Here is a 27,511-nt window from a genome sequence, read left to right as displayed (position 1 = left end):
GTTTGTTGAGACTGCTTTCGCTCACTTTACACACACTCAAACACACCTCAACGTGCCTTCTGCCGGGCTAGAAAAAGAGGGCAGCGAGTTGGCTTTTTGCCAGACATGGTGCCGCAAAGAGACCCGGTATACCCTGATCTCCAGTGGCATTTTAATGACACACACACACACACACACACAAACGCAGAGACTTCCATCTGCTGTGCTTCATGGGACTAGTGGCAAGCTTGTCCCTGTCATTCAAAGCGAGCCCACCCTCCTGCCCTCCCTACTGAGGGTGACAAAAGAAAAGAAGAATAGAGAGGGAAGGGAGGAGGGGCAGCAAGCAGTGGCATTCCTCTCCATACCTCCTCTGTCACTCTCCAATCTCTCTTTTGCCAAAAGACATCGGCTGTTGCCTCTCCATTCAGTCTCCCCCTTTCACCATACCTTTCCTCCACATCACAGCAGACTACCTGTCAACCTTCAGCTGTATTCTTCCTGATCCTCCCCTCTCTAATCCCCACCTGGTGGTCAGTTCTCTGTATAAGAGATACAGGAATGGGCACCTGTAATCACTCTTTCTTTGATAGGGAGCTCCTCTTTAATGTGTGTGTGTCCAGTATATGTGCTCTCAGGGTATGATTGCTATTTGTGGGCTGAACATGACTGCTGGGTTCCCCAGCAAGTCCACATGCAAGTCTGTTAATGGGAAATGTTAACCACAGCAGCAAAGGCAACAGCTAAGACATTGATCCTCCTACTGGACAAATGCTTATTGCCAGATATTTGGAATTACTGTCCTTCTGTGCCCCAGCCGGCACCCACACCCCATCTTCAATGGTGCTCCATGCTCCCACGGTGGGTAATTGCAATTGTATTGAACTGGCCAGCAGCCAAGCACACAAGACTGCCAAGTCTGCCAAGTCCAGCTGTGTCATTGCCATCAGAACGCACTCACAAATTTTCTCATGACAATCATCTTGCTCTGTGCCAAAAACATACAATACATACATAGAGGTGCACACAAATATATAAATATAGATTGTCTCGTATTTATAATATCAAGGACAGAGGACTGTAAAGATACAGTGAAAGGGGACAAAATAAATACAACTCCAAGGCAAGACAAAAGAGTGACAGATGCTATAGCAGCGCAGACAAACATGAGCAAAACGGCACAAATTTCCTTACCATACATTTTGCCTTTTATGTTAGCATTGTCTGTCCCTCCCACCTTTGTACATCAACACTAATAATGATGTATTGATGCTGTGGTTATTTTGAGACTGAGCGACAACTGATGTGTGTCAAGCTTTTGGTTAATGTTTTCTTGGGTCAGCTCCGATATCATGGTCTGACTCCTGTCTGATAGATGCTTAAGAATTTTAAATGAGAACTGGTTGTGTCTTTTCTCTATTTTTTATGATCGGTATCTATTTTTAAATTATACACATTTCATTCCTTTACCACTCCATTTTAATTTTCACCTGCACTGTTCAAAGAAAACATTTAAAATAGAGCCATAACTATGAAATCATTAAATATTCATGATTAAAACCCTCCAGAGAGCTAGATGCAGTGGACAGCAGGAGTGTCCAACTGCAACTGTCTCATCAGCCTGTCCCTCTAGCCTCACTTGAGCTGTTACATAGGGACCAGTTTAATCATTTAAGTACGTTAGTCTCAAGAGTGATTGTGCACCACTTTTCTCTATGAGAACACCACAAGCGTGTTTTGTGTCACGTTTCCTGCCTGAGCGGAAGAAATTAACCATGTCACATCAGTGTGAGCCACAGTGCAACACGTGATGGAGAACACTTGAATAACTCATGAAAACTTTGTTTTTACCCACACTAGACCACTGAGAGGAACATTCAGTCTTCTGCATTTGTGTGTGTATTTCTGTGGGTGTGTGGTGGTCTTCTTTGTCATGACTGTTTAACCTGAGTGTGTTGTGGTTAAGCAAATGTGACTCTGTGTACGCCTGTGTGTGTGTGTGTGTGTGTGTGTGTCGGTTCGGTTCGAAGAGTTTGAGATGAGTTCTTGGTAAATGACAGGGAGAGCCCTCACGGCTACACAGAAATAGCCTCAGAGAAAAAGAAGCCTGTATGAGAGGAAGTTGTGAAGTGGAGCGACAGCAGACAGAGCCATGAAGAGAGAGAAAAAACATGGAAAAAAATGCAGGAAGTGGAGACAATTTGATTTACAAAACTACTGAGTAGTGTGAATGTTTGTGTACAAAAAATAAAAAATAAAAAATAAGGAAAAAAAAAGAGGGAATAGATGCTGAGTCAAAAGCCAGTCCGGTTACACTGATAAGAGGAGACAGCAGCACTTTCCACATAAACGCACTGAGCTCCAAAACCCACCACAGTGATGGATCCCCCCGAGGCATACACAAAACACACACACACACAGCACTTATTTTTTCTTTCCATGCCTCCTTCATCATGGAATCTACAAACACCTGAAACATATAAACACTTTCTCTAAAAGAAAACAGAAACAGGGTGAGATATGGGTTTCTTTGTTAGACGATGAAGAGCAGTTGCTATTCAACAATACATTCAAAGTGGGGCTAAGAGATCAAATACCCTGCACATTCGCAAAACAAACTGTAGGGAAATGATGATAATTCCTTTCATTTACAGAGAAGCATGGATAGGTTGAATGTTGTAATGCCATCAAAGATGAATGGAAGACTTTATTTAGTCTGGGTCAGAGGGAGGAAAGTATTGCAGGTAGCTATACATATATCCAATAAAATGGTGATGGAAACAATTGAAGAAGTCAGAAAAGAACATTTCAAAAGGAGATTTTCACACTCTTCAAACACAGTGATCAAACTGCCTTGTGAATGTGAGGGGTGTAACTACTTCCTGTGTTGCTCCCTTCATGGTCAAGAGAACAACTGTTTCGTACATGAAAGATAAGATGCTCTGTAAGTGTATATTCATAATGTATATTTCACTCTACTAGTTTAATTAATTAATTATTTCATCTTCAAACACTGTTTCAAGGTCACGGGGGTTTAGGAGCCAATCTCAGCTCACACTGGGTGAGGGCGTGGTCACCTTGGACCGGTCACCAGTCCATCACACAGAGACGAACAACCACTCACACTCACACTTACAGACAATTTAGAGTCACCAATTAATCCAAACATGATGTCTTTGGACAGTGGGAGGAAACCGGAGTACCTGGTGGAACCCCATGCAGGCACGGGGAGAACATGCAAACACCACACTGAAAGGCCCCAGGGCCAGGAACTGAACCCGACACCAACTTATTGTGGGGCAACAGCGCTAACCATTATGCCGCCGTGCTGCCCTCTTACAAGTTAAATGATGAAGGCTAAATCAAAACCATTGCTACTATAAATTTTTAATGAGAGGCTCTCGCACAGCTGTGTCCATACAGAGTGACAAGATCAAGAAATCTAGTATAAAGCAGATATCAAATAATACTGTTTGAAAATGGGGAATTGCAAGAGAATTACATTTTATGAATCTGTACCAACATCCGTGATTTCAAGTGAAATGCAGAAAAACAGCAAATCAAGAGAAAGTAAGAAAAAAGGGAAGACTGTGAAAAAGAAATAAAAAAAAAATAACTAAATTGCATTAAGGAGGGCAATACGCACTGGGAAGTGGGCGGTCAGCTTGGTCAGCTTTCTGTGGCTCCAAGGGCACTGGGCGAGGAGGAGTGTGGTCTCCTGCTGGGAGGGAGTCCACCTCTTTTCTGCTTCCAGCTTCACCCTCACTCACAGCACAACCCTAAAACATACATATATAAAGACACATAAAAAGACATTAATGGCTGATAAACAAGAAATAAACCTCCATTTGCGGGGAACAGTCAGAGTTCATAAATTACCACTGAATCAATAAGTGACTTCAGTGATTAGGAATGTGTCTATGTGTTCAACATAAGTCAGATAAACTCTACACAACGAAAATAGACTCATTGTAAATGAAACTCATTGTTGATGCCATTTTTAGCTGCTGTCACAGTTCTTGAATTTTTGCTATAAAAAGACATCAACTGAAGGGGATGCAGTGCTGGGTGAAGCAGTGTCCCTTCCCTGAAGTGACAGAGCCAGAAAACAGACAGACAGACAGAATCAAAGAGGGAGAGAAACGGAGAGGGAAAAAGACTTCTACTGACAGCCCAAGTCTGCTTGGGTGAACTGTGCTCCACTCCCCTCCACAGCTGAAAGAGGAAAGAGGGATGAGGCTTCAGGAGAGAAACGAGCTGACCATGAAAAGAAAAGGGAGAAGCAGAGGGTGGCTGTCAGCGAGGAGAGAGAGAGCAGTGGGGAGAGTTTAAAAGAGACTCTGATGGTTCCCTCCATCAACGAGTAGCAGAGAGACAGGCACGGGAGGTGCAGCACATCTTAAGACAAAAAGGCACCCTGGGCTTATGAAATATACATAGCTCTCAGCTGGAGACAGAGACACAGTGTGACAGAGCAGGAGGGCCCTGAAGACTGACAAGACTCCACTACCCCTCCTAAACACACACAGCTAAAAATAAAACACACACATTCATAATGCCTTCTCATGAGGAGCCAGGGGGGTGTAGTTTGTGTTTTTGTTTTGTTTTCTTTCTTTTTTTTTTTTGGGGGGGGGGGGGACTGTGTTTCTGTGTCCTTACATTCATACACATATGCATCAAGGTGCATGAATACTTCCTCCTACAGTCATAGACTGAGCTGAATAAAACAAGAGTAACCATGACACAAAAACCGACAAGTGTTTTGGCTGTTGGCCTATATGTAAATCCACCTGCTGGGCTGGGGGATTTACATATAGGTCAGTGCAATTTCAACTGCTGTTTCAACTGCCTCTCTTTGACCTGCCCACCTGGCCTGTCTTCCAGCCCAGGCAGCTGCCTCTGCCAGAGCAGCAGTTAAAGACAATTTAAACAGACTCCACTCAAAAAAAGAAAAAAAAACCACCTCCTTTTGTTCAGGCTAATCAGTCACCTCTCCCACCCTCCATCGGTAGCGACGCAAGTATTGGGATTCTCATGCATGTGTGTGTGTGTGTGTGTGTGTGTGTGCATACGTGTGTGGTTGTGATGTTGAGAGTGTCTCCTGCTGCTGCTCTTCTTCATCATGTTCCTGAAAATGCCGTTGGCAAGGAAACCGAAGAGCAGTTGCGGTTGCGTGTGTGCTGACAGAGACCACACAGGTTTGTTCTTTGCTTTGTGTCCCTACTTATCTTATCCACCTCATCAGGTGTGTTGGGTGTGCCACACCAGTTGTTGCCCTTAACATTTCAGGTGTAAATAAAAACCCTGCATAAATACTCATGTCTGAGCCTGCAGATTCCATCCACTCCAGAAAACACTTCTGCACAAGATCTACACATTTCCTAACATTTCCTGCCTCTTGCTTCAACTGTCCATCCTTTTTCTTCCTTCCTCTCTTCTTAAAATAAAGTGTGCATGTAAGGGGCTTCTATATGAATTTCACACATTTTTAAAAGTACAAAGAACAAAGCAGTGTTTTAACTTCTTGGCCAGGTCAAGGCAAGGCAAAATTTAATTACTGAGATATAATTACTTCTCTCTCAGCCACTGAGGCAGATGGCAGTGTAACACTTGACATATTGGTCTTAAAGAACAAGCTGGAAGCCAAGATTTGATGGCATAAATATAGCTGTTGCCATCATTGCTCTCAAATGACTAATTTAATTGGGAAGAGGTGTGATTACTTCACAAATATTATTGCTCAGTAGAGTATTATTGTGGGTGCAAGCATTCAAGAGATAACATAAATAGGAGTCTACAACAAGGGTTGCCAACGAGTTAATTGTGGTTGATGTGTCATGAAAGGTAGAATGCAAAGCATTAGGGAGAAATAGAAAACTCCCATAAATTATATTTCTAGATGACTAAACTTCAGCTGCAAAATTGTTTTGTAGAAAATGTATCACCTGTACCTGGATTGTTTTCAGATTCCACTTTCTTTGTTTTTTGTTTGTCCCATATACATCTGGATGATGGCATTATTGGCAATATGGCAAAGCATTAGAACGTTTTTACATCGGGTTCTGTGTCCCCATTTATATTCATTATCATGTTGATATACACACTGTGAGTGGAGCAAGAATATAAAATGGACATGTTAAATAGACCACAGGAGTCAGGAAGTGAAATGAGAAAGATCTACAGAGGTAGGACTAATTGAGGTTAATTCCGCAGTTCAGCATCATCATCTCTAATCGGTAAGGGGGAAGTTGGTAACGGATGATGTTGCGGGGCATAGAGAAAGCCTGTCAGCCGAGATCACGCAGCAGTGCAGAGTACTCGGCGCCCTCAAAGGATCAGAAGACATTAGCAGCACAGAGCAGACCATGAGAGGAAGGTGTAGATAAACAGAGAGGCTGGAGCGCCTGCAGGCTTGCACGAGGAAAAGTCTGAGTGCCCATGAGAGAGAGAGGCTTGCCAGTCAAAACAGTCACAACCTTTCTAGTCATCTGCCTGTCTCAGCCCACGTCTCACTTGTCAACCTTTTGAAGCAGTGCTGACACAGTGCATACACCATGCTCTGGGCTCAGTGTAGCTTCCTAGTGGTGACACAGAGTGAGTGATGAGCGGATACACTCATGCAAGACCCCTTTAACAATTACTCTCTTTTTTTCTTTCCTTACTCTCTCTTTCACACACACACACACACACTGCGTGACCTAAATCTAAGCTCCCCAGGGGAAACCTCTTTCATCACAGCTATGCCCATCGATACTTGAGCCCTGCATAACATCTGTGCACACCGGCCAGATGCAACAGAGTCAAAGCAAAAGAATACATCAATAAGCAGAAGAGGTGGCCTCACTTGTGTATGTGCATGTGTCACCAGGGTGCAGGGCCATCCATAAACACCGTGGACAGTCTAGACAGGAAATACACTTGAGAATGTCAATATGTTAGTCAGTGGAGATGAAGAGAAATCCATAAGGACATAAGGACATGATGTCAGTGGCTAAAGATGAGATCACATGAGGCAAGTAGGGATCGTCATATAGTTTAGACATTACATTCATTGTGTTATCACAAAGTGTTCCAAGTCACAGGAGGCAGGGAAGGAATTAAGGAGTTTGAATAAATTTTATAACTCCTTAAAGTATTCCTCCCCAACTGTGATACACTGTCATGTGATTAAAACAAAACATTTACTTTAAATATTTTTGGTCTAACCCTATCATTTAAATTCGTGTTTCATTTGACACGCCAGTTAATTAATGTCATTGTTAAAACTCAATATGGTCTTTTGTAAAACACTATTAAGTAAGGAGGACAGGAAGGGAGAATAGAAAAGTAGTGTTGGTTGTGTCTGTGCAATAACTGTAGTGGGAGGAGCCTAACCCCTCCTTCTCTCAGAGTGAGAATCGGATGAGGAAGATGGCGGTTTGCTCCTTCCCTCGCATCTTATAATTCTGTTTTCCAGGTTGGTACACAGTCAAACCCAAAACTGTTCCCTCCTTGAATATACAGTGGTGTTGTGTAATTTTTGATGTGTACAGTCCAGCAAAAAAGCCGCTGTTATAACTGCGAAGTATGATTTGGTAAACAATGGCGTTAGCGGCCAATTAGCATGAGCTAACGCCATGTTCACAGCGGGAAGCTGTGTCGGTGTAATTCTGTGTGTTTGTGTCCTCCCTCTGTGGCGTGTTTTCGTAGTATTCTGACATGTTTAAAAGAAATTGAGCAACTCTTTATAAAGAAGTTGAGAGGTTTATTTTCCATGATTTAAAGAGTTTTCTAAATTTATGAATAAATAGTGATGTGCATAGTCTGTACATGACTTAAACATTTTTTTCCCTGTGTATTATGATTTCAAGTTATTTGGGTATTAATTTAAAGAAAGAAAAATAAGTAAGATTTATTATTTACAGTATTACATTAACATGATGGTGGAAATATATGCCTAAAAGGGTTGATTATTTATGTTAGTACATTATGTTAGGTATATTATTTACATTATTGTATTCACATGATATGATGGTATATCAGTTTACAGCTAAAAGAATAATATTTATTTTTGGTACTGTATATTTTTGTATTATCTCTGTGAATGTGGGTATGTGAAGCCGATGATAGCCAGAGAGCAGAGATAACTGTATTGTGTCTAGCAAATGTACAATAACTGAGACATTTTACATAAGGGAAATGTTTATTGTTGTGGTTGTGATTTTTATAACTTTGTATAACTTTGTAATAAATAGACCAAGAATGATGAGGAAGATGGCGGTTTGCTCCTTTGCTCCTTCCCTCATATCTCCAGAGGTGAAAAAAATCATTTGTTAGTGTAGTTCCACCAGTTGAAACTCGTAACACAATCAGACTGAGAGTAAATTAAGGCTGAGTGCAACTTTTGAAAAAACCTTGAACTATACATTATTTTTCAGTTTCCGCTGTTGCCCTTCCTTCACTTCACTGTCATAACTAGTTGAGTCAATACCGTTTTACATCATGTTGTGGTGAACATTGCACAGTAGACGTTTATTCAAGTGAAAATACCATGGATTATAGCTTGAACACTGTAAATATCTTCAGAGGCGTACAGTGATTCTCCTTTGAGGTTTGAAAAATTAAGGAGACCAGTCTGATTTCACCTCCAGGGTGTGACTGCGCTACATCACGTTGTCTCTTTTGGCATGCTTTCCAGTGCGAGTGGCTGTGTGTGCGCACACACAGGCCAACATGTGTTTGCATGAGTTCTCAACTCGGCTGACATTTCCTCAAATGTGGTTGACATTTCCAGGGGATTTGAAGATTTGATCCCTTCTGTGTTTGAAGAGTTGTGTGCTGCCCTTCTCACAACACTGAGGGAAACGCTACAGCAGAGCCAGCAGTGTGGTCTGCGTTCAATGCCTCCCTCCACAGCGTCCTCACTCACCCATAGTGTGATCAGGAGAAGACCTGCACTATACATTGTCTGCCTTTTAGAGATGACTGGTTCACTGCTTGGTCTTTTACTTAGTTTTGCTGTTCTCCCCTGAGCTGTAGGATCTCTGCTTCTCACAACTGAGGCAGAAAAGCTATCACCAAAAAAATGAAAGAAGAAAGTAGATAGAGATGGTGTGGGAGGGAGCAAGAGGAAAAGAAAGCAAGAACGTGTGAGAGAGGGAGTGAGAGGTCTCTTTCTTCTGCTACAGGCTGTCTAGTAGAGCGAACTGACACAGACTGACATCTCTCTTCCACAGAGGCCAAGTTAAAAAGAGCCTGACTACTATTTGTCCATTACCCCACCACCCCCCCGTCTCTCTCACCCTCGCTCTTTGTCTTTCTCTACCCCAACATTCGCTCTTATTCTTTCAGCTCTCCTGACCTCTCTGATTCCTCCTCTTCTCTGATCACCCTGCAGCACTTATGTCTTTCTTTTTGTGCCCGGATGCGATCTACAGCAGTCCCATCCAAGCCTGGGGGTCAAGTTACACCCCACCACCCTGTGCTGCCACACACTCACAATAGAACTCACACATATGCACCCACACATGCAGGCCCATACAGTAGCCATGAGGAGGCCCAGGGCCCAAACACAGGTCAGATTTGGGTCAGTGAAGTGCTTAAGGACAGAAACATGCCTCATACTGAGGGTGACCTGGGGGCAGCTGCATAGACAGAACAATGCAATATACACTAAAAGATGCATGTGAACACAAAGAGAAGCAGATGCACACATCAAATGTCTTATTACCTAACATTAAATTTCAAGTGTGGATGTTGTATGAGACAGAAGATTACATAAATCTGTGACCACACACACACACACATATATATATGTAGATAAATACATTTATTAATTTATTTTTTTATTTATTTTTCAAAACTTCACTTGTTGCATCATATTGCTCAACCTGCCTTACTCTGCAAAAGAAAACATTTGGAACTAAAATACAAAAACTCATCAGGTATAGCCTAGTAAAACAACATCACAGGAAGTGTTGGTAGGCATGAATACTGAGCAAGCTGCCTTTTTTGTCCCAAGAAATATCTCAGAAAACATTATAATTTCTACTAAGATCCAGACTGAATCAGCAGTTTGAATTAGGTTGAACTACTCCGACATGTTGTGCACACAAGCTAAAACAAACTTCCCTGCAGCACATGATATTGGCAGACAGCAGACCAGCCATAGTGTGTTCTGATCTGACCTCGGGGTTCACAATCATCCTGTCCTTCAAATGCCAGCGATCTCATGGTTGTAATACGTATGCATCCTCCAGGAAAATAGAGCTCAATGATGTATCAGGATATATATTTTTCTACGTCCTGGCTCTGTTTGTCCCCAGAAACAGGATGCTTGGGTACAAACTCAAAAACTTTGTGATACTTTATTGATATCTAACTCTGTAGCTCTAACTCTCCAATCTCTTTCCCCTTCAAGCAAGTCCTGGCACCCAGATCAATAAATACATATAGAAATATGTCTAGTGTGTTTTAGTCTTGTTTCATCTTTTTTCACACTCAAGTAATCAAGTCATACTACTCTCTTTCCTCTTTCGGCTTGTCCCTGCTTTTGGTTGCTCTGTGACTTGCATGGCCAGTTTTTATGCCGGATGCCCTTCTTGTCACAACCCTCACAATTTATCCAGGCTTGGGACCAGCACAAGCCTACCACTGGTTTGTGTTGTGGCTGGAGTTTGAACATAAAGAAATACTACGATTCCTTTTAATTTAGTTATTAATTACTTGAATCGAAACTGGCTGGATGGAACACATTAAAATAAGAAAATATTTTTTTCTTGAACTCTGCAGTATGTCCTTAGGCATTCAAATTCCAATAAACCAATGCATTCAATCTTACTCAGACTCAGACACAATGTTTTCTATGCAAAAAGTGTGGGTAGGCAGGTAATCACTTGTATACTATAGTCAAACATACACACACACACACACACACACACAGCTGGTGATGACTGCTGAGTTTCAGAGTCCTCCCAAGTCATTTCGCAACTCTTGACAGCTGGGCCAAGCAGGAAGAAGCCAATCGATAGCACTTGCCTACTTCCTGTTAAAGCAAAAACAAGCAGACTGTTTGACTGCCTGCTTTTCAGTTACGTAAACAATTACATGTGTGCACACACGCACACTCAACACAGCAGCTTTGTTTCTAACTATGAAAGGATTTGGGATACACCAGAGATTGCCCATTATCGAGTTTCCTTTTTGTGGGCTAATGAAAAAGGTTAGGAGCTATCAGAGAACGATATTCATGAAATAATACTTTTAATATATTAATCGTTAGTAATCATGGTATAGTGATAGTTATTAGTCATGTTGGTCGACCAGCAGTGATAAATAATTGCCTTCAGTTGATGACCATAAAAAGGATTCAGTTGGTATAAAAAATAGAGTTTATTTTGATTCTGCCTGCATGGGTTTCCACTGGGTACTTCGGTTTCCTCCCACCGTCCAAAGACATCATGTTTGGGTTAACTGGTGACTCTAAATTGTCCGTAGGTCTGAGTGTAAGTGTGAGTGGTTGGTCGTCTCTGTCTCTGTGTGTTGGCCTTGTGATGGACTGGTGACCTGTCCATAGTGACCCCACCCTCGTCTAGTTTGACCTACTGGGATTGGCTCCAGCAGCCCCCTGTGACCCAGAAACAGATAAGCGGTTGAAGATGAATGAAAAATTATTCAACGGTTATGTTTATGATCTGTTCTATGCTTTCAATCTGTTTCTGAAAACATTCTGATGCATCAGTAGTAAGTAAAGCTTGTATGCAGACAGACACTTGGTTTGATGTAAAAACCCTCCTCTTGGCATCACTAAAACATCATGAACAGAAATCTCTGCTGCAGTCAACTGCTTTTGATGGCATTTAGATATGAGGCAGAGGAAAGATGGGAGATGACGGATGATCAGATAAACATATTAAAGGAGAAAGAGAGAGGATGCTCATAATGGTTCAACAAATCAAAGAGAGGGATGGAAGAAGACAACAGAGGTACAAGTGTGTGTATGTGAGCGAACTTGCACTAATGACTCTATGTCTTCCTTCCAGGGGTCCATGACTGTACATATTTGGGGTCAGTCCAGGAGACAGATCAATTTCTGTCTAGTACTGAAAAGAACTTTCTTTCCTAAATGTTCTCAACTCACCAAACTACCCAAATGATGAATTGGGTAGTTTAAAGTGAAAAGCAATATCATAACACTTGGAAGGCGCACTGCTGCCAAAGAGAAACAATAAATATTACATTTCCAGTATTGCTACTATTATTTTACTTCCACAACTTTATGCCAACCAAAATAGCCGTAAAAGGCACCGTGTTTCAGTCTTATTTGCAGTGATTTAGAACACATGAAAGGTGGTGGGTAAATAAAACAAGACTCCTATAAAACCCAGTGGGATTGGGTTTTGTGGGTGCAGCATGTATGGTCAATGTGCAAAACTGAAATGTCTGCAGAGCTGCTGTAAAAAAAAACCTTTACAGACACAGGGAGGGAAAGAAAGCTACAAACTGAAGAAACTGATAAAAACATCTGTCATGTCTCATCTCAGGGTTGGTGCTCCTGAGAAAGTATCTGCATGAGATGCCTCGAATCAGCAATCGTGTTTTTAAATGTTATTTCAGAGCTTTCAGGAGACGGTTTAGCTACTGTTTCCTCTTTAACAGCACAGTGCTGGACAGGTGACAGGTGTGTGTTTGTGCTCTGAGAAACATTACAGCAGGAGAAGGAGCAAAACTCAGCATGCTCACCAGGGTATTGTGTTTACATCAATACTAAACGGAGCCTGAGCCGATAAACACCTGTCATGTGACCCGGATCTGAATGACAATTGCTGCCTTTTCCATTACTGACAAAAGATGCAAGCATGTCTTTGCAGTTTTTTTCTTGTCAAGTGGAAATTTTTTTCTGTTTCTGTTTTAACACAACAGAACAAGTTTGAAATAGTGACTGAAATGCAGTCCATGAACACACCTGTTTTTAAAACTACGACACCGTCTGACAAAAATCATATCTTCATAAATACTAACTGTCCATGAAGTTGCTAAGACTTCACCCTAAATAACAAACCCTTCTTGAAACTGTTTGCATCAATTCGTCAGGACAGAGCATTGGATGATGGGAGAAATGCATTCAGTCGTGTGGCATTAGGCTGACCAATGGTGGAAATACGATCAGTCAGTCAGTAAGTAAGCTAGCCAATGATATTCTCCATTATAGGTCTGGTCCTGCTGTTTCACAGAAACTGAGTTTTTGCTCTTTTTTTATGTACAGACTTTATTGCTCCATTTATTGGCAAATGTGAAAGGCTGGTGTCAGCCAAAAACACTGCTGCACTCATATATCTGTGGTCAGGGCCCAGGAAAATATATACAGTAGGTAATATATACAGCAGAGCACAGCAAAACAACTCTATTCTCCAGAGGGTGAAGAAAGTGGAGAGACAGCGAGAACAAGATAGAGATACATAGATAGAGGGAGAGAGAGAAAAACACAAAGAGTTGCTTTCTGCTGGGTGGGTAAAGTGTGTCCAGGGGGCAGCTGAGTGAGCACACACAATGCAAAGCCTGTCATTAGTCCCAGCTTTCTGCAGACACAACAAACTGTGTGTGTGTGTGCGTGTGTGTGTGTGCGCCCATCTGTGAGTCAGATAGAGAGAGGATGACAATGCATTCCTGTGCACCTTTGGGTGCATGTGGGCATTGCATATGTATATATGTGTTGAGTTTCAGACATTGACAAACGCTTGCATTGATTATGCTTTTCTTCTCTGATGTACAATCCCTTCAGGATCACAGGAGTGTGGAGTCAATACTTTCCAGCCAGCTTCTATGAACCTGTGTGTGTGAGATCAGTTGCAATGTATAGACCTTCCCCCTCCTTCTCCCCCCCTCGACTTTTCTCTTCATCCTCCTCCCTGTATCTTCCTCTGACACTGCCACACAGACACACACACACACACACACAGCCTCCTGTCTACCAGCTGCCATTCTGCAGCCATTCATCAGAGCTATGATTAGCAAGTGGAGGAATGTCATGTAGCTACAGCCGACTCCTCACCCCAACCCTGACCTTTCACCTCCAGTCGACCCCGGGTGACCCTGTGTGGCAGCAGCTGCTTTTACACTGTGCCAACACACTCCACTGGACGTGACACCTGCTTCTACACACACTGAATCACAGTAAAACACACAACCATGCACACCGCACACACAGTCACAAATGCACACATAGATACAAAAACAGAATGGCATAAGAGAGATTCAGAGCAGTTACTTATGCAGCAGCACACACGTACACATACACACAGACACAAACACAATGGCCTTTACACATGCTAATGCAGTAAGGCAGCCCTTTTATGAGATTACACAGTCATTACAGGGAGAAGGGTCATGAGGGGCACCTGTAGTTGAGCAACTCCACAGTCTATCAGGAGCCTGGGTGTGCTGGCTGTGCAATTGTGCGTGTGTGTGTGTGTGTGGAAGAACAGCAAGGCAGTACAAGAGTGTGACAAATAGTGTATTGTATTTAATGTACAAACTGAAGTATGAGTAAACCTAGGGGACTGTTACTGAGCCAAAACTAGCGCCATTTAGTGGACACTGTGCATATGCTCTGTGTGCAATAAGATCCTTTGTATGAGTGAGTGGTTTTCCCTGTGTGCATGTGCATGTATGCGCATGGTGTGTGTGTGTGTGTGTGAGTGTGCGCCTGTGTGTGGGCCCCAGGCTGACTCTGACAGCTCAGTGCTAGCCATCTGCTGGCAGTCACACCAGGAGAAAGCAACCACAGCCAAACAATGGAGAGCAATGACAGGCCAGGATTTGTGGGGAGTTTTGTGTGTGTGTGTGTGTGTGTGTGTGTGTGCGCGCGCATGCGTGCATGTGTGCATTTTAGTGTGGTGAGTGTGTTTCGCTTTCCCTTCAAAGATCCAAATGAGCCCTTCTCTATGAGCATGTGCGGAGGGGCGTGGCTGTTGTTGATAGGCTGTCTCTGTTACCAGGCGATAGATTAACAAGCCCAAATGGCCATCTGAGGAGGAAAGATAGCATGGGCGAGTGTGGTCTCCTTTTTTTTTTTTTTCATGTGTCACTTGCTGCTTGACGACTGTTTGTTTGCATGCCTTTCCACCCTTTTTCTCTTTTATCTTCTCTCTCCATCTGGCTTCCTCTCTCTATGTAAGTTGTAAGTTGATATGAAAATGCAGTCAAAAGCGTGATGAACACGCAGCCCTGAACTTCAGTGTATTAAGTGCACCTACAGTATCTTACTTTCGTGTGTGTACAGTATGCAGTGTTCTCTCATTCCAAAGTGCAGTATGTTTGTCAGCCTGTCTCCGTATGCAGGTAAGAGTCGTCGCACATGCAGACAGATGGCCGGGTGTTGGGAGGAAGCTGACTGCCTGCATGTGGCACAGCAGCCTGACAGCAAGCATCTTCCAGCTGGGCAGAGGCCTACAGTTCCTCCTAGAAAGAGCATGCCAGGTGGCCAAGAAACAGGCTGCTGGTCTCCTACAGCCACTACACACATAACCCTCTGGTCACCATTAGATTTTTACCACTAAGCACAATACAAAGCTTTTCACCAACAAAGAAATTAAAGGCAAAACCACAAATGAGAGGCAGACTAACCGAAAGGGAAACAGCCAAGTAAGGACAGCAGGCAAATGGCTGAGTATGAAAAGAGTCCCTCTTCTTGCACTCCATTTAAAGAAAAGTGTTGTGCCCATGTGCCGATGCTGTGTGTGTTGCCTTGGCCATCCATGCGCTTGTATGGCAGCACTTCAAAGGCAGCTTTCAGTAAGTTTCTGCTCTTCCATCTCCTGCTGCTGCTAGTTTGTGTCTCTGTTTGTCTGTGTGTGTTTGTGGAGCAGAGCCTCCTGTAGCTGGGGGCTATGGCTGATCACCACTACCACAGCCAGGTTTGGAATGGCATGCCCGCTGGCACACTAACAGGGCACACCTATTTACACATGCCCAGACTGAATGGCAGGCATTGTCTGGGTGAAAATGCAACACTTAAGCTCCTGATTAAGGCAGAACAAAGCCCTGAGGGGCAAGAGTGATGAATGCATGGAGCGAGAGAGGGAGGGAGGAAAAGATGAAGAGAGGCAGAGAAGGGAGGCTCTGTGAGGGGGGATCTCATCTGCTGTTGCTGTGGAAAAGCAAGATAGGAAGGGGAAATTGAGATAGCAGAGGAAGGGAAGGACACGGACCAGGCAAGAGGGCAATAACTGGCAATGTTAGGAGCGACTACTTGACAGACAGATAGAGAAGTGAGGAAGAGAGCAGGTAAAACATAAGGAGAGAGCCATGTAAGGAAAAAGGTAGGGAGGAAAAGAGGAGATGAGGGATGAGCAGGGAGGAAAGGCTTTCAGAGAATTTTGAAAAAAGGCAACTGAGAGGAGGGGCTCCTGTCAAGGTATCTTCCCTGATAATAGACAGATAGCTCCCTCTAATGGTACTTGTCCACTAGCAGTGTGCTCTCCATCATGCCCCCTCTTGTTCAGGGAGTTAACAGCACACAAGAGGAAGAGGCTAATCACCGCTACATTTCCAAATCAATTACAATGATAATTAACTTATTCGGTGAAATTCACTGCAATGATAAATTTCACACTATATCACGCTAACAAGTGAAGGTGGCAGGTGGAACAAAAACAACAGTGATGCTGGAGGTGACAGTGGACAGTTTACTCTCTTAATTCAGTGTATACATGGGCCACATGTAGTGCAGTGTGTGCGTTTATGTTTATGGGTGTGCATTTAGTGGCATCTTGGCAGCATATGGGCACAAACACAATGTGTATGACAAGGGGTGAGCTACTCGCTGAGTGTGTGTATGTGTATGTGTGCGTGTCTGTGTGTGTGTGTGTGTGTGTGTGTGTGTGTGTGTGTGTGTGTGTGTGTGTGTATGTGTATCCTAGCAACAAGACAGACGTAGTAGCAGTGCAGTGAGCAGCTGGCAGAATAGGACACAGAGGCCATGATGGATTTATAACTGTGTGTGTGTGTGTGTGTCTGCATGTGTCTGTGTTACATTTAACAGCTGTGAAACATATAGGTACATCAGTGTGCACACGTGCTATGCATCTATGAACTGCAGCAACAAATAAGAGGCAGCCACCAGCATGATCAACTTCAGGTTTCACAGCTTGTCTGGCATTATTTTCTAAAATACAATGCAATCAGTACATCTGTTTGTCTTGTGGTTTGTTTGCTTTTTTAGAAGAACTCTAGATTTGTGAATTTGTGTTGAGTAGTTGCACATTTGAGCATCAATGTTGAACTGGAACATTATAGAGCGCGTTTCTAAAACAAACTAAAACATTGTCTGACAAAGACATTGCCCTCTAAAGAAGTTGTTATGTGAGTACCAATAGGCACAAAAGACCAAACATTGAATAACAGGAATATCAGAATGTCCAGGCTGGTCAAAAACTTGAGGAGGAACTCCCCAAATTGCACAAAACGAAATCTGTTCATATGTGTGAAAGAAAGCACAATTAATATCAGTAGCATCAGTTGGGACTAAAGACTGCTGGAATGATTTGAAAATTGCATGCAGGCATTGAGTTCAAAACAAGTGAGCCTACCAAACCCTCAAACCTGTCCTTCATTTTTCATTGAGGATTGCTGGTTCAGGCTGGAATAGCCTCTACAGGCATAACACTGTAAAAAATAAACCTCAAGTTCAGACATACAGAAGACAACAAAAGTTCTTTCTCACATGGTTTATCCTACTCACACCTAGGGTGAGACTGGATCTTTGATATATGCAATGTGGTGGCTAGCAGGGAGAAAGGCCATATCTAATCTCACTCTACAGCTCATCAACAGGGCTGTTACTGAGTCACATAGAGCAAACGTATTTACGTATGCACATACCAATACACACACAGTGGCTCCAGTACCAATGATCCTTGGGCCCAGCTGTGCTCCGGTAACTGTGGAAGTTCTCCATGGTGAGATGGGGCTGGCTTCCAAACCCCAGGCCAGTCGGAGGGCCCTGGCCTGGGCAGAACTCTGTCTCCAAAGGCCTCGCTGACTGCCAGTTTCTGCTCCATGGAGAAACATCATACTACAGCTAATCACCAACTCAAAACCGATTCTGGAGGCTAGTGCCAAGCCACAATAAGGAGATAACACATTTCTCTTACACTGCTGTAATCATTTAACCTCATACCATATGTCCCCATGTTCTTTTCTGTTTCCGTCTTTAGATGCTTAGTACTGAGGTGAAAGAGTCAGTGAAGATGACTCATAGAAACTTTTCGCATCAGTACATCTCCACAGATTTAAACCTTAAGCGAGAACAATGCTAACACTAACCTCTTCAGTGTTTCCTTCTTACATTAACAGACAACAGTGATGCTTTGGATTGGGATATCTGTGTCAGCATGTCTGTGGATATATGCAATTAAAATCATGATTAAATGGTTATAATTCACTTCCAGTAGATGAAGAGAAAAATAAAAGGAACAAATGTTAGCTGCTTTGCCTCTATTTGACTCTTCTGCATGGCATGCTATCGCATCGTCAGCCAATTTACTGCTGACAGTCTTAATGTCCACTACATGCGTTGTGCACCCCTGTAAAATTCTCAATGAAATTTCATTGATGAGTCTTTTTTTAATCACAGAATAATATCCGTACCCCTGCGCTATGACTGACGTGTCCAGGAGTAGTGGACAGCTCCTGTGACAGTGCCCAGCCTAATAGGCCTGCAGCAAAATCACTTCAAAGAGTAGAGAGGTTGCGTTGCACGCGCAGGCGCTGGGTGCGTCTATGCTGTATAATCACTGAATGGAACGGGCGACGGGCGAAATTTAAATACAAACACTGCTATTGCTACGCTGTCACTGTGTGTGGACTGGACGTACACTTGTCAGCGGACAGCTGTCCTACAGGCATGGACATAAGAAAGTTCTTCAAAAACAGGTGACCAGGACAAAGAAGCAGCAGGGTGGAGGAAAAATGGAAATGAGAGGAAGAAAGGTAGATTAAGTTATTTTTGCTCGTGCACTGTGCCAGATGTTAATGGAAATTATTATATTAATAATCATATATCGGGAGAGAGTCCAGCTAATTTAGCTAGCTTATCCGCAGGACGTTAACACACTGACATACCTTACTCCGTCGGCTGGGAAATTTATCGGGCTGCTTTTATTTTTAGATTGCGGTAACGACAGCATGCATTTGATAATAAAGTAGGCCTACAAACAGGCATATCTCCTCCTGTTTTTTAACATCAAACTGGATCAATGAACAAAATGGCCTATACCAGATTGTAATAAAATTATTCTGCAGTACTAATAATAGGAATAATGTGCATCCATGGCAGTATTGCCATGAACGAACACACACAATGAAACAGGAAAACTCCCTTATCAAATGTATCAATTGCATTTTTAAGTGTGATTGGCATTAATAGTTTTTTTTTTTATAATTGTGTAGTTCAGACTTGTGTCTGTTAAGTTATGATTGAAAATGGTAGTCAGCAGGGGATTCTGCATGCAAACACGCATGCAGCTGGCTCACATGCATGGTCTAAAGGGTAGACCTCAGCCAAACCATAGAACACCCCACCACACAAACAATCTCCAGAAGAATTCAACCAATCAGACCCAAACCTCCATATCAATTCCTTCCATTATTTCACACCACCCATCCACTCAGTACTTACTCTCTGCTACCATTCTCCTACTCCCCTCTTTCCTAACTCCAACCCACCTGGTACTGATCCCATCTGGTTCTGATGGAGTATGTGATGTGGTTTAAGGTCACTTTAATAGCTACCCAGCACAACTCCTATGACCACATTAATAGACCATATCTCTTAATCACACCTCCCCTACTCTCTCCGTATTTTTCTCTGCCTTCCCTGCATCCATTTCACATTTCTCCTCTTCCAACCCTTGTGAGAGTGTGTCCATGGGCTTAACAAGATCGATCACTCCTAACTCCTTGTACTCCCTGTTAAATCAATGGCTCTTTGTCTTGTTAAGCACTCGAAGGAACTCTGTGTGTTGTTTTGTGTGTGAATGTGTGTGTTGGTGAGCAAGACAGAGGTAGTGGGAAGAATTTGTTACTGTAGAGGTGCAATGTAATGAGAGAATCTCATTGCAGAACAGCTTAAGGTTTATCCTGCGACACAGTTAGACCATTAAAACAAGGTGGGATCTACTTCCTGGGGGGCCAGAAGCCAAAGAGGATGGGTGCACTGTACACAAAATAAAAACACCACTTATGCAAGAGAGCGAAGTATGAGTGACAAAAGGGAGACTGTGAGTATGTCTCTGCATGTGCAAGACTGTATGTGCAGTGTGGAGAGAAGTGAGCCAAACCTCACCACTGACTTGGCCAGGGTCTCTGGAGCCAGAGAGAAAGCCCTGCTAGCCACAAACTCTCTCTGTGTGTGTCTCTCTCTCACACACACACACCCTTGTTGAAAGTGTCTCACTGTGTGAATACGTCATTTCAAAACATGTGTTCCTGGCCAGGAAAAGCGGGGGAAGTAGCTTGTGAAAGAGAGAAGAGTTACAGAGGAAGAGAAATGGCAGTGGCAGGGACACAGTGAGTGGAGAACAGCACAGCAATTCACCGTCGTTCCGAGCAAAGCAAACAGGAAACATATTCTGTCACTCCACTTGTGTTACCCTCTCTCATCTTCTGCCCTCTCCACTCCACTACATTTAAATCCCTGTCACTGTAGCTCATTATACTTCCCAGGTGCACCAGAGTAGGTGTTTGCATCGCTGCACTTTGAGTCAATGGCAGGACTGCAGCGCGATGAAAATGAACAAGGATTGGGGCTCTTCATACAGCATCACAGTTTAAAAAGGCCTTGGAGTGCTCGTCTACTGCACAGCTGCTCTTGGCCCATTTATATTTCACTGTAACAATACATTAGCCCCCATTGCCTGAGCAACCAGTCTGCAAGCCCTGTTCTGTCTCAACCTGTGCACAGATATACAGCACACACCAGAATGGACGTGTTAAGCTATTGTGATGCAAAACATTGAGAGAAGAGGCTGAACTGACAAACCAAAAAGTACACGCATATCACACGTCATAGAATAATAAATAAAAGAAGAAAATGTACGAAGAAAATGAAGTGAGGATGATAAAAATTAAAAGTATCTACTGTAAAGGTTTCTCACCTCAAACTGGTCTGTCTATATCCTCAGAGCAAATCTGTCTGAATACATGGACAGCGGGCGCAAAACACATCTCGAGACATAATCAGACACACACACCATTGTCTGTGTCAACACAAGTTTGTAAGCAGACTGAGATGTGTTGCTAAAAGTGGGTGTGTGCAGGTTTCTTTGTGTGTGCATGCATGCATGTGCGAAAGAGTGTGTTAGTGGGCAGAGACAAAAGGCATATGGCAGCAGCAGCCAAGGCTGTAAATTAAACATAGAGGAAGATTAGATACTGAATGTGTGCTCTGGGACTAAGAGGTAGCACAGTGAGCCAGAGGCGGAGCAGAGGAATTGGGGGAGCATAGGAGTGCATGTGCATGTGTGTGTCTGTGAGTGTGTTAAGCACATACAGTTGGACCAAAAAAATGAAGCGAGTGACAGAAAGAAAGCTATAGCGAAAATGAAGAAAATTCAAAACACAGAGGGAAGTAAAATATAAAAAAACGGCCAACAAGATAGGAAGCAACATGAAGGTGCCTCCTGACTCCACCCTCAACCTCCACCCATGTTGCTAACCATAACTAGACGTCTCTGCTCCAAAATAGACAGCTGCTGCTGAGCAAGAACAAGCTGCATCTCTGTCAATAGAATTACTGAACCTCCTTTCAATAATACAGTCTGACTCATGCTTACACATGCAAATTCACTGTCATACACTCATGGCTACGCAAACAAATGGTATGCATGCTTTCCAAATGTTTACAGCTGTCTGTTACACACAACTAATAAGACAAATAAAAATAAAATTTAAAAAATGGGAAATTGAAAGAAAATGCCAGGGAATGTGTGTTTGCCGACTTTCAGAAACTTAAGAAGAACATTTCAGGCACATAATGTTATGTATCATGAGTGGAGGCAAATTTATTCAAATGCTGTACTTAAGAGCAAGTTTGAGTAGTTTTATATGATAAATGGTAAATGTCTGCCTGGTTTTTGATGGCAGAGGTCAGTTTTGGTGTCATGGCCATGGAGGACAGGAGGAGCAGGGGAATCAGACCACTAGCCGGAACAAAATTGGAAGCTGTGAAGTGGAACTAGAACTACTACAAGAAGTCCCTTCAACCCAGAGGATCTTGATCAATAACTAAATGCTCTTGTGATAACTTGGGTTTTAGTTTACCAGCCAAATATCTTACTGATTGGCACTAACTCTCAGAAATGGGATTGAAACCGAACCTCTACCACATTAACCAAATGACGGCCATCAACTGATCATACATGCTTTCACACTTCATACATATTTGCACATCTATACATAGAACTTACAAAATGAAGCTTATTGCAAGCCTCTCCCTCACTATGAGGAAGGGGACACAGGGGGGTGGAGATGGAAAGAGTAAGGTTTTGGGTAATCTGTCACTGTCTCATTACTGGGCCACATAAAGCAGAAAGGGAGGGTTAGAGAGGCGGAGATAATGCAATAATATGAAAACCCAGAGAACGAGAAATGAAAGAGGGAAGGCGAGAGGAGGACCAGGTTTTCCTAATTCAATAATGGGAATCACTTGGGAGCAGCTGAAACTGATGTACCTAACTTGAGTTCCTTAGTAGCCATTTGTCACTGAGAAGAGCTGCAAGGAAGGATGTACTTAAGTTAGGACTCAAATTTTAGGAGCATGTGAGAAGTTTCTGGGGTGTTTTCCAAACTCTAGAGTTCAGCGTTTAAAAGTTCACTCGCAAGCATGTAATTTGAAGCGATTATGATTACAATGCACTACAAAGGGACGCCGAAGACAAAAAAATCCTATTGAAACCTCAGAGGCTGTGTACATATTCATTAAACTTTAAATTATCTGGAAAATTAAGCAATTGAAATTGCCATCCCTGTGCTGCTCTCAGTGCTTTGCCTGAAACTGGCTGTTTGATGAAACCTACGATAGGTTACGCACCTAATTTCATAGAGTTCTCTTTCTTTGTTTATCCTGGTACATTCACTCAAGTGTCACAAGTTAAAAATCTTTTTTCAGTTGTACAGTGAGACATTTGCATGCAGGGATGTTATGCTTACATGGTAAAACCCTGACATCAAGGGTTTTATATAGAATACATTCTTATAGATCTCTATGGGGGCATGAGATTATGTAAATGCCTAGTGTATTATAAAGCGCTTCTGTTTGCTTTTGCCAGAGGAGGAATGTCATGAAATCCACCTAGACTATGAAGCACATGAGCACACATACATATGGCTTTACCTGCACCCACACGCACCACTGCTACCTGTAAGGCTACCAGGGAGAAGCATAATCACACACACAAGAGGTAAAGGCGATCTGCTGGAGCCATAATGAGGGAACACTGTTTTTGTGATCCTCTCACTGCAGCTCTGATTACAGCCTGGTGTTCAGTTTCTACGCTAGGAGTAAACACATGAGAGCACAGCCGCTATGGGGATTTGACAATACATAAGCATGCGTACACACACACCTACATGCACATACACACACACACACAGGTGGGTTTAGCATTCATGCACGGGCAGCACAACAGAGGAGAATGTGACTGCCACATACCGTCTACATTTGTGTAAGTTTAGTAGGTTGCCCAACACGCGCCACTTTCCCCGCTTGCCGTCTGTCTCTTCAAAAGACAAAACATGGCCTTCATGCCTTCAGCTCATTAGCAGCAGCAAATAAAAAGAAAAACAGCACATATGCACACATTCAAAGTCTTGCTTTCTCAGAGAAATGCTATGGACCCTTTGGTAGTTTAATGCCACCCAGTTGAGGACAACATAACATAATCTGGATGTAGATATACAAGCACACCATAGAAGCCTATCAGACACTTTGTTTACTCACCACATCACAACCTTTAAAAACTATAGTGCTAACACCAGGTCTTCTTGAGCAATTCACTGTGGTACTGTAAGTGAACTACAATGTGCCTTTTTTTATTGCCTGTCAGTGACTTTACAGAGCTTCCAGCCGGCTACCAGGGATTTGCTCAATACTCAATTCTCCACTCAATCTCACTACCACACAAGCCATGGAAGGAGGATCTCTGAGTGTGTATGTGTGTGTGCTGCATGTGTGCTAATGTGTGCGTGCATATATACTCAGGGGTGATATTAGTTAATCATAGCCTTCACTCAGCATAAATAAAGACCAATTACTGTGCTTCCCTATAGGCCCTTCACTATTAGCACACTAAAGACCCCAAAGAGTGCTGCCCCATAGCTAATACTGCCTCAGTATAACAGCCAGCCTGCTGAATCACGATGATAAGCACCACAGAGGGTAACAGAAGGACAACATTTACAACATATAAAGACTTGGGCTGGATTAAAGATACAGTATGGTGCACCAGAAGAGATCAGAAAGTGAAATAATTAAAGTAACAAAGATACTGATTTTTCAGTATAATTGTACACCTTATCAGAAATTCACATTATTTAGATAAGGAGTGTTAACAGGCAGCAGGATACCACAGTCCAATCAAGCTTAAGATCAAAGTGCACACTGTACTGAATAGTACCAGTGGGATACAACTGTGGCATTATTGTAATACCACCTCTGCAATGGCCAAAAGCTGATGTAAATGAGAAATCCCATACAGAATGCAGTGTGTGAACATTTCTGATCTACAAAAGCCATTTTCTCCTTGCTTAATGTGTATCTGATTTTGCTCATCATTTTGGCATTTAAGTTGCATGTTGCAAGTGTTTTCTGTTGTTTGACATTCTTCTCAGTTTGTTACAATCTTAGTATGTCTGCTGTAATTAGGAAAGACTGCAGTAAACAACAGCCAACCAAAACAGTGGAGTCCTGCAGCCTGCGTTTTACAGTATGTCCTGTACAATAACACTGCAAACATCTTACAATAATAACGTATTTCACTCCCTCAGCAACAATCAGCTACCACAGAAAACGTTAACACATCCCTCCGAGGAAATACACTCTACCGGGGGATATTACACACTGACACACCCTTTAACAAGCAAATCCTGCTGTTAAGCCGAGACGACAACTGTCTATTTTTTGCGCATTCAACAGACAACATAAGATATAACCCTAAGTAAAGTAAACGCTGTGCCACTGGTGCTGGTGCTATCTTTGTCCTTTGTCCTTTGTTGGACTGACGTGCACGTGTGGACAAGTCACTAAGCAGCTGGAGACATGCTCTTCAAAGCACATGCACAAATGCAAAATGCACACACATATACACGTAAATACAGTGGACCCTTGCTGGCAGCCACTCATCACCCAGAGAGGCCAACCTAATTTGGAGGACAGGCTCCTCTCTGCCTGCTGGGGAGGCAGCAGGGATTATGAGCCTTTATACTCGCTAATTTAGTTAGGCACACTGGGAAAGGGAATCTGTATGTGTGTGTGTGTGTGTGTGTGTTTGCACGCGTGCGGGGGGCATGTGTGAGCGAATGTGTGCATGATTTAAGAAGAGAGGGAGAAAAAGGGAAAAAGGGAATGTTCATCTAGGAGTGCACAAGCATGTGTTGGATTTCGGTTGTATTTGTGGTGTCCTCTTCACTATTAAGGAGATTGTATGTGTCTCAGTCTCTCTCTCTGAGAGACTGTGAGAGTGTGTCTACATTTATGATCAACAACCCAATCTGTGAGTAGAGATAGGGGGTCTCTCAAACTGGTGGCTTAGCCTCTTGTCCTCTGACAGCTGGCAGGGACTACATAGGAACACTGACACACACACACACACACACACACACACAAACAAACACATGAACGGATGAGACGGGTGAAACACAGAAATCATCTTCCTCCTGGCTGATCTAAGCTGCAGAACTTTTATATGTACAATCCAGCGGCAGCATGACTTGGGGATAGTTATGTCCTGTCTGTGTTAACGTTAAGATGAGGAGGTTGGAGGTCAAACAGGCTGCAATCCCAGGTCTGGCTGGAGTGAACCAGCCGCTGTTTTAATCAACACACACACAGAGCCAGACAAACGCAGTGCTGACAGGACAATTTCAAAATCTGCCTGATATGTGTGCTAGCCCACTGTGTGGAGCTGGCTCAGGTTGGTTGGAGGAACCAGACATTGATGATAATTGGTGTCTGTGTGTATATGCATGTGTTAGTGTGCATTTGCTGCCAGTGAAGTGTGAGCGTGAGGGTGAACTGGCGAGAATCACCAACACATTCCAAAACAGAGGAGACAGATCTCAAGGCCAAAACCAGAGCTGGGACCACAGTGGGAATCAGAGAGGAAGAATTTAAAGGAGAAAAAGACAGACCAAGTTAGGAGAAAGCGATATAGAGCGAGTTGAGGGAGTGGGGGTGGGGGACCACAGACTGTACAAGCTTACACTGTGTATGAGTGTTGGCTTGAGTAATTACAGACTTGCCTGGTGTGTGGAGCCGAGAGTCTACCACAACACATCCAAAGTGATGACACCATACACCACATGCATGCATACGCAAACGTGCTCACGCACTCTCTCTCACACACACGCACACACACACAACAGCAATTACTGCACCAAGCATTTAAACAGCTGCTCTATATCCCAATTCCTCAAAACCACACATGCATTCAAGCACACTTTCCAAGCCACCCACTGGTACAGAGGGACTAGAACTGCAGCACAAGGAATCTAATTTTCTCACACACAAATGGGCATATATATAAACACACACATTAATGAGGACCAAACTATCACTTATTTAAGGTCCACTTTCACAAATACCTGTGTTCAGTCACAAGTTACCGTCTGTAAGCTCCATTTTTGAACCAATTCTGGATCTCCAACTCTGTGCTTGACAACAAGACCTCACTGTGGAGCACTAACACCATCTGGTGGATAAATACAAGTTCTGCAGAGTCTACTACATGGTATCTCCTATTTGCCAGGGACCACTGACATGCTGAGGGAGCCACTAATGATACTGATACGTATTTAAAAAAGAAATGGACAAAATGAAGGCCCAATAATTTATCTGAAAAATATAAGATTGCTAATAAATTCCATGTAATGTCAAGAGAAAAGACAAGATGCTTCCAGCAGCTGGAAACTGAAACATAAAGTCTGTCCAGACTACAGTCACTTGGAACAAATCAAGCGGCGACAGCAGACGCCGGTGGTTTTGATCTCTGGAGTCAACCACAAGGTTCCAGTCTATTCTCTGTCTGTCGCACAGTACTTCCTAACAGGAAACACTACATACGGTACAGAGACAGGGAGAGAAGAAGAGACACAGATGGAGAGAGAGTGGGGGGAGACAACCCAAGATGGGATATAATATCATCAAAATTCATAACAGCTTGCCAAAACCTCAAGCAATGGGGACAAAGACTGATGGCACATTTACTCAACCAGTCACTTTAATGTGTTGTGTTGGGAAAAGGCACTTTATATGAATATATACTTTTGTATATGCAAA

The 27,511-nt window shown here is 43.0% G+C and overlaps 1 protein-coding gene across 1 annotated transcript in view; it reads right to left on the bottom strand.

Annotated features, from left to right (window-relative positions):
• The window catches only part of gse1b (Gse1 coiled-coil protein b), a 150,954-nt gene that overhangs the window by 101,615 nt on the left and 21,828 nt on the right, over positions 1-27,511 (bottom strand). The window contains exon 2 of the mRNA XM_029497711.1: positions 3,626-3,758. Coding sequence (XP_029353571.1) covers positions 3,626-3,758 — 133 coding nt within the window. The remainder of the gene's footprint in view (positions 1-3,625; positions 3,759-27,511) is intronic.

This window comes from Echeneis naucrates, chromosome 3, assembly GCF_900963305.1.
Source record: "Echeneis naucrates chromosome 3, fEcheNa1.1, whole genome shotgun sequence".
NCBI classification, from domain to species: domain Eukaryota; kingdom Metazoa; phylum Chordata; class Actinopteri; order Carangiformes; family Echeneidae; genus Echeneis; species Echeneis naucrates.
This window is presented reverse-complemented; position numbering and strand designations above follow the sequence as displayed.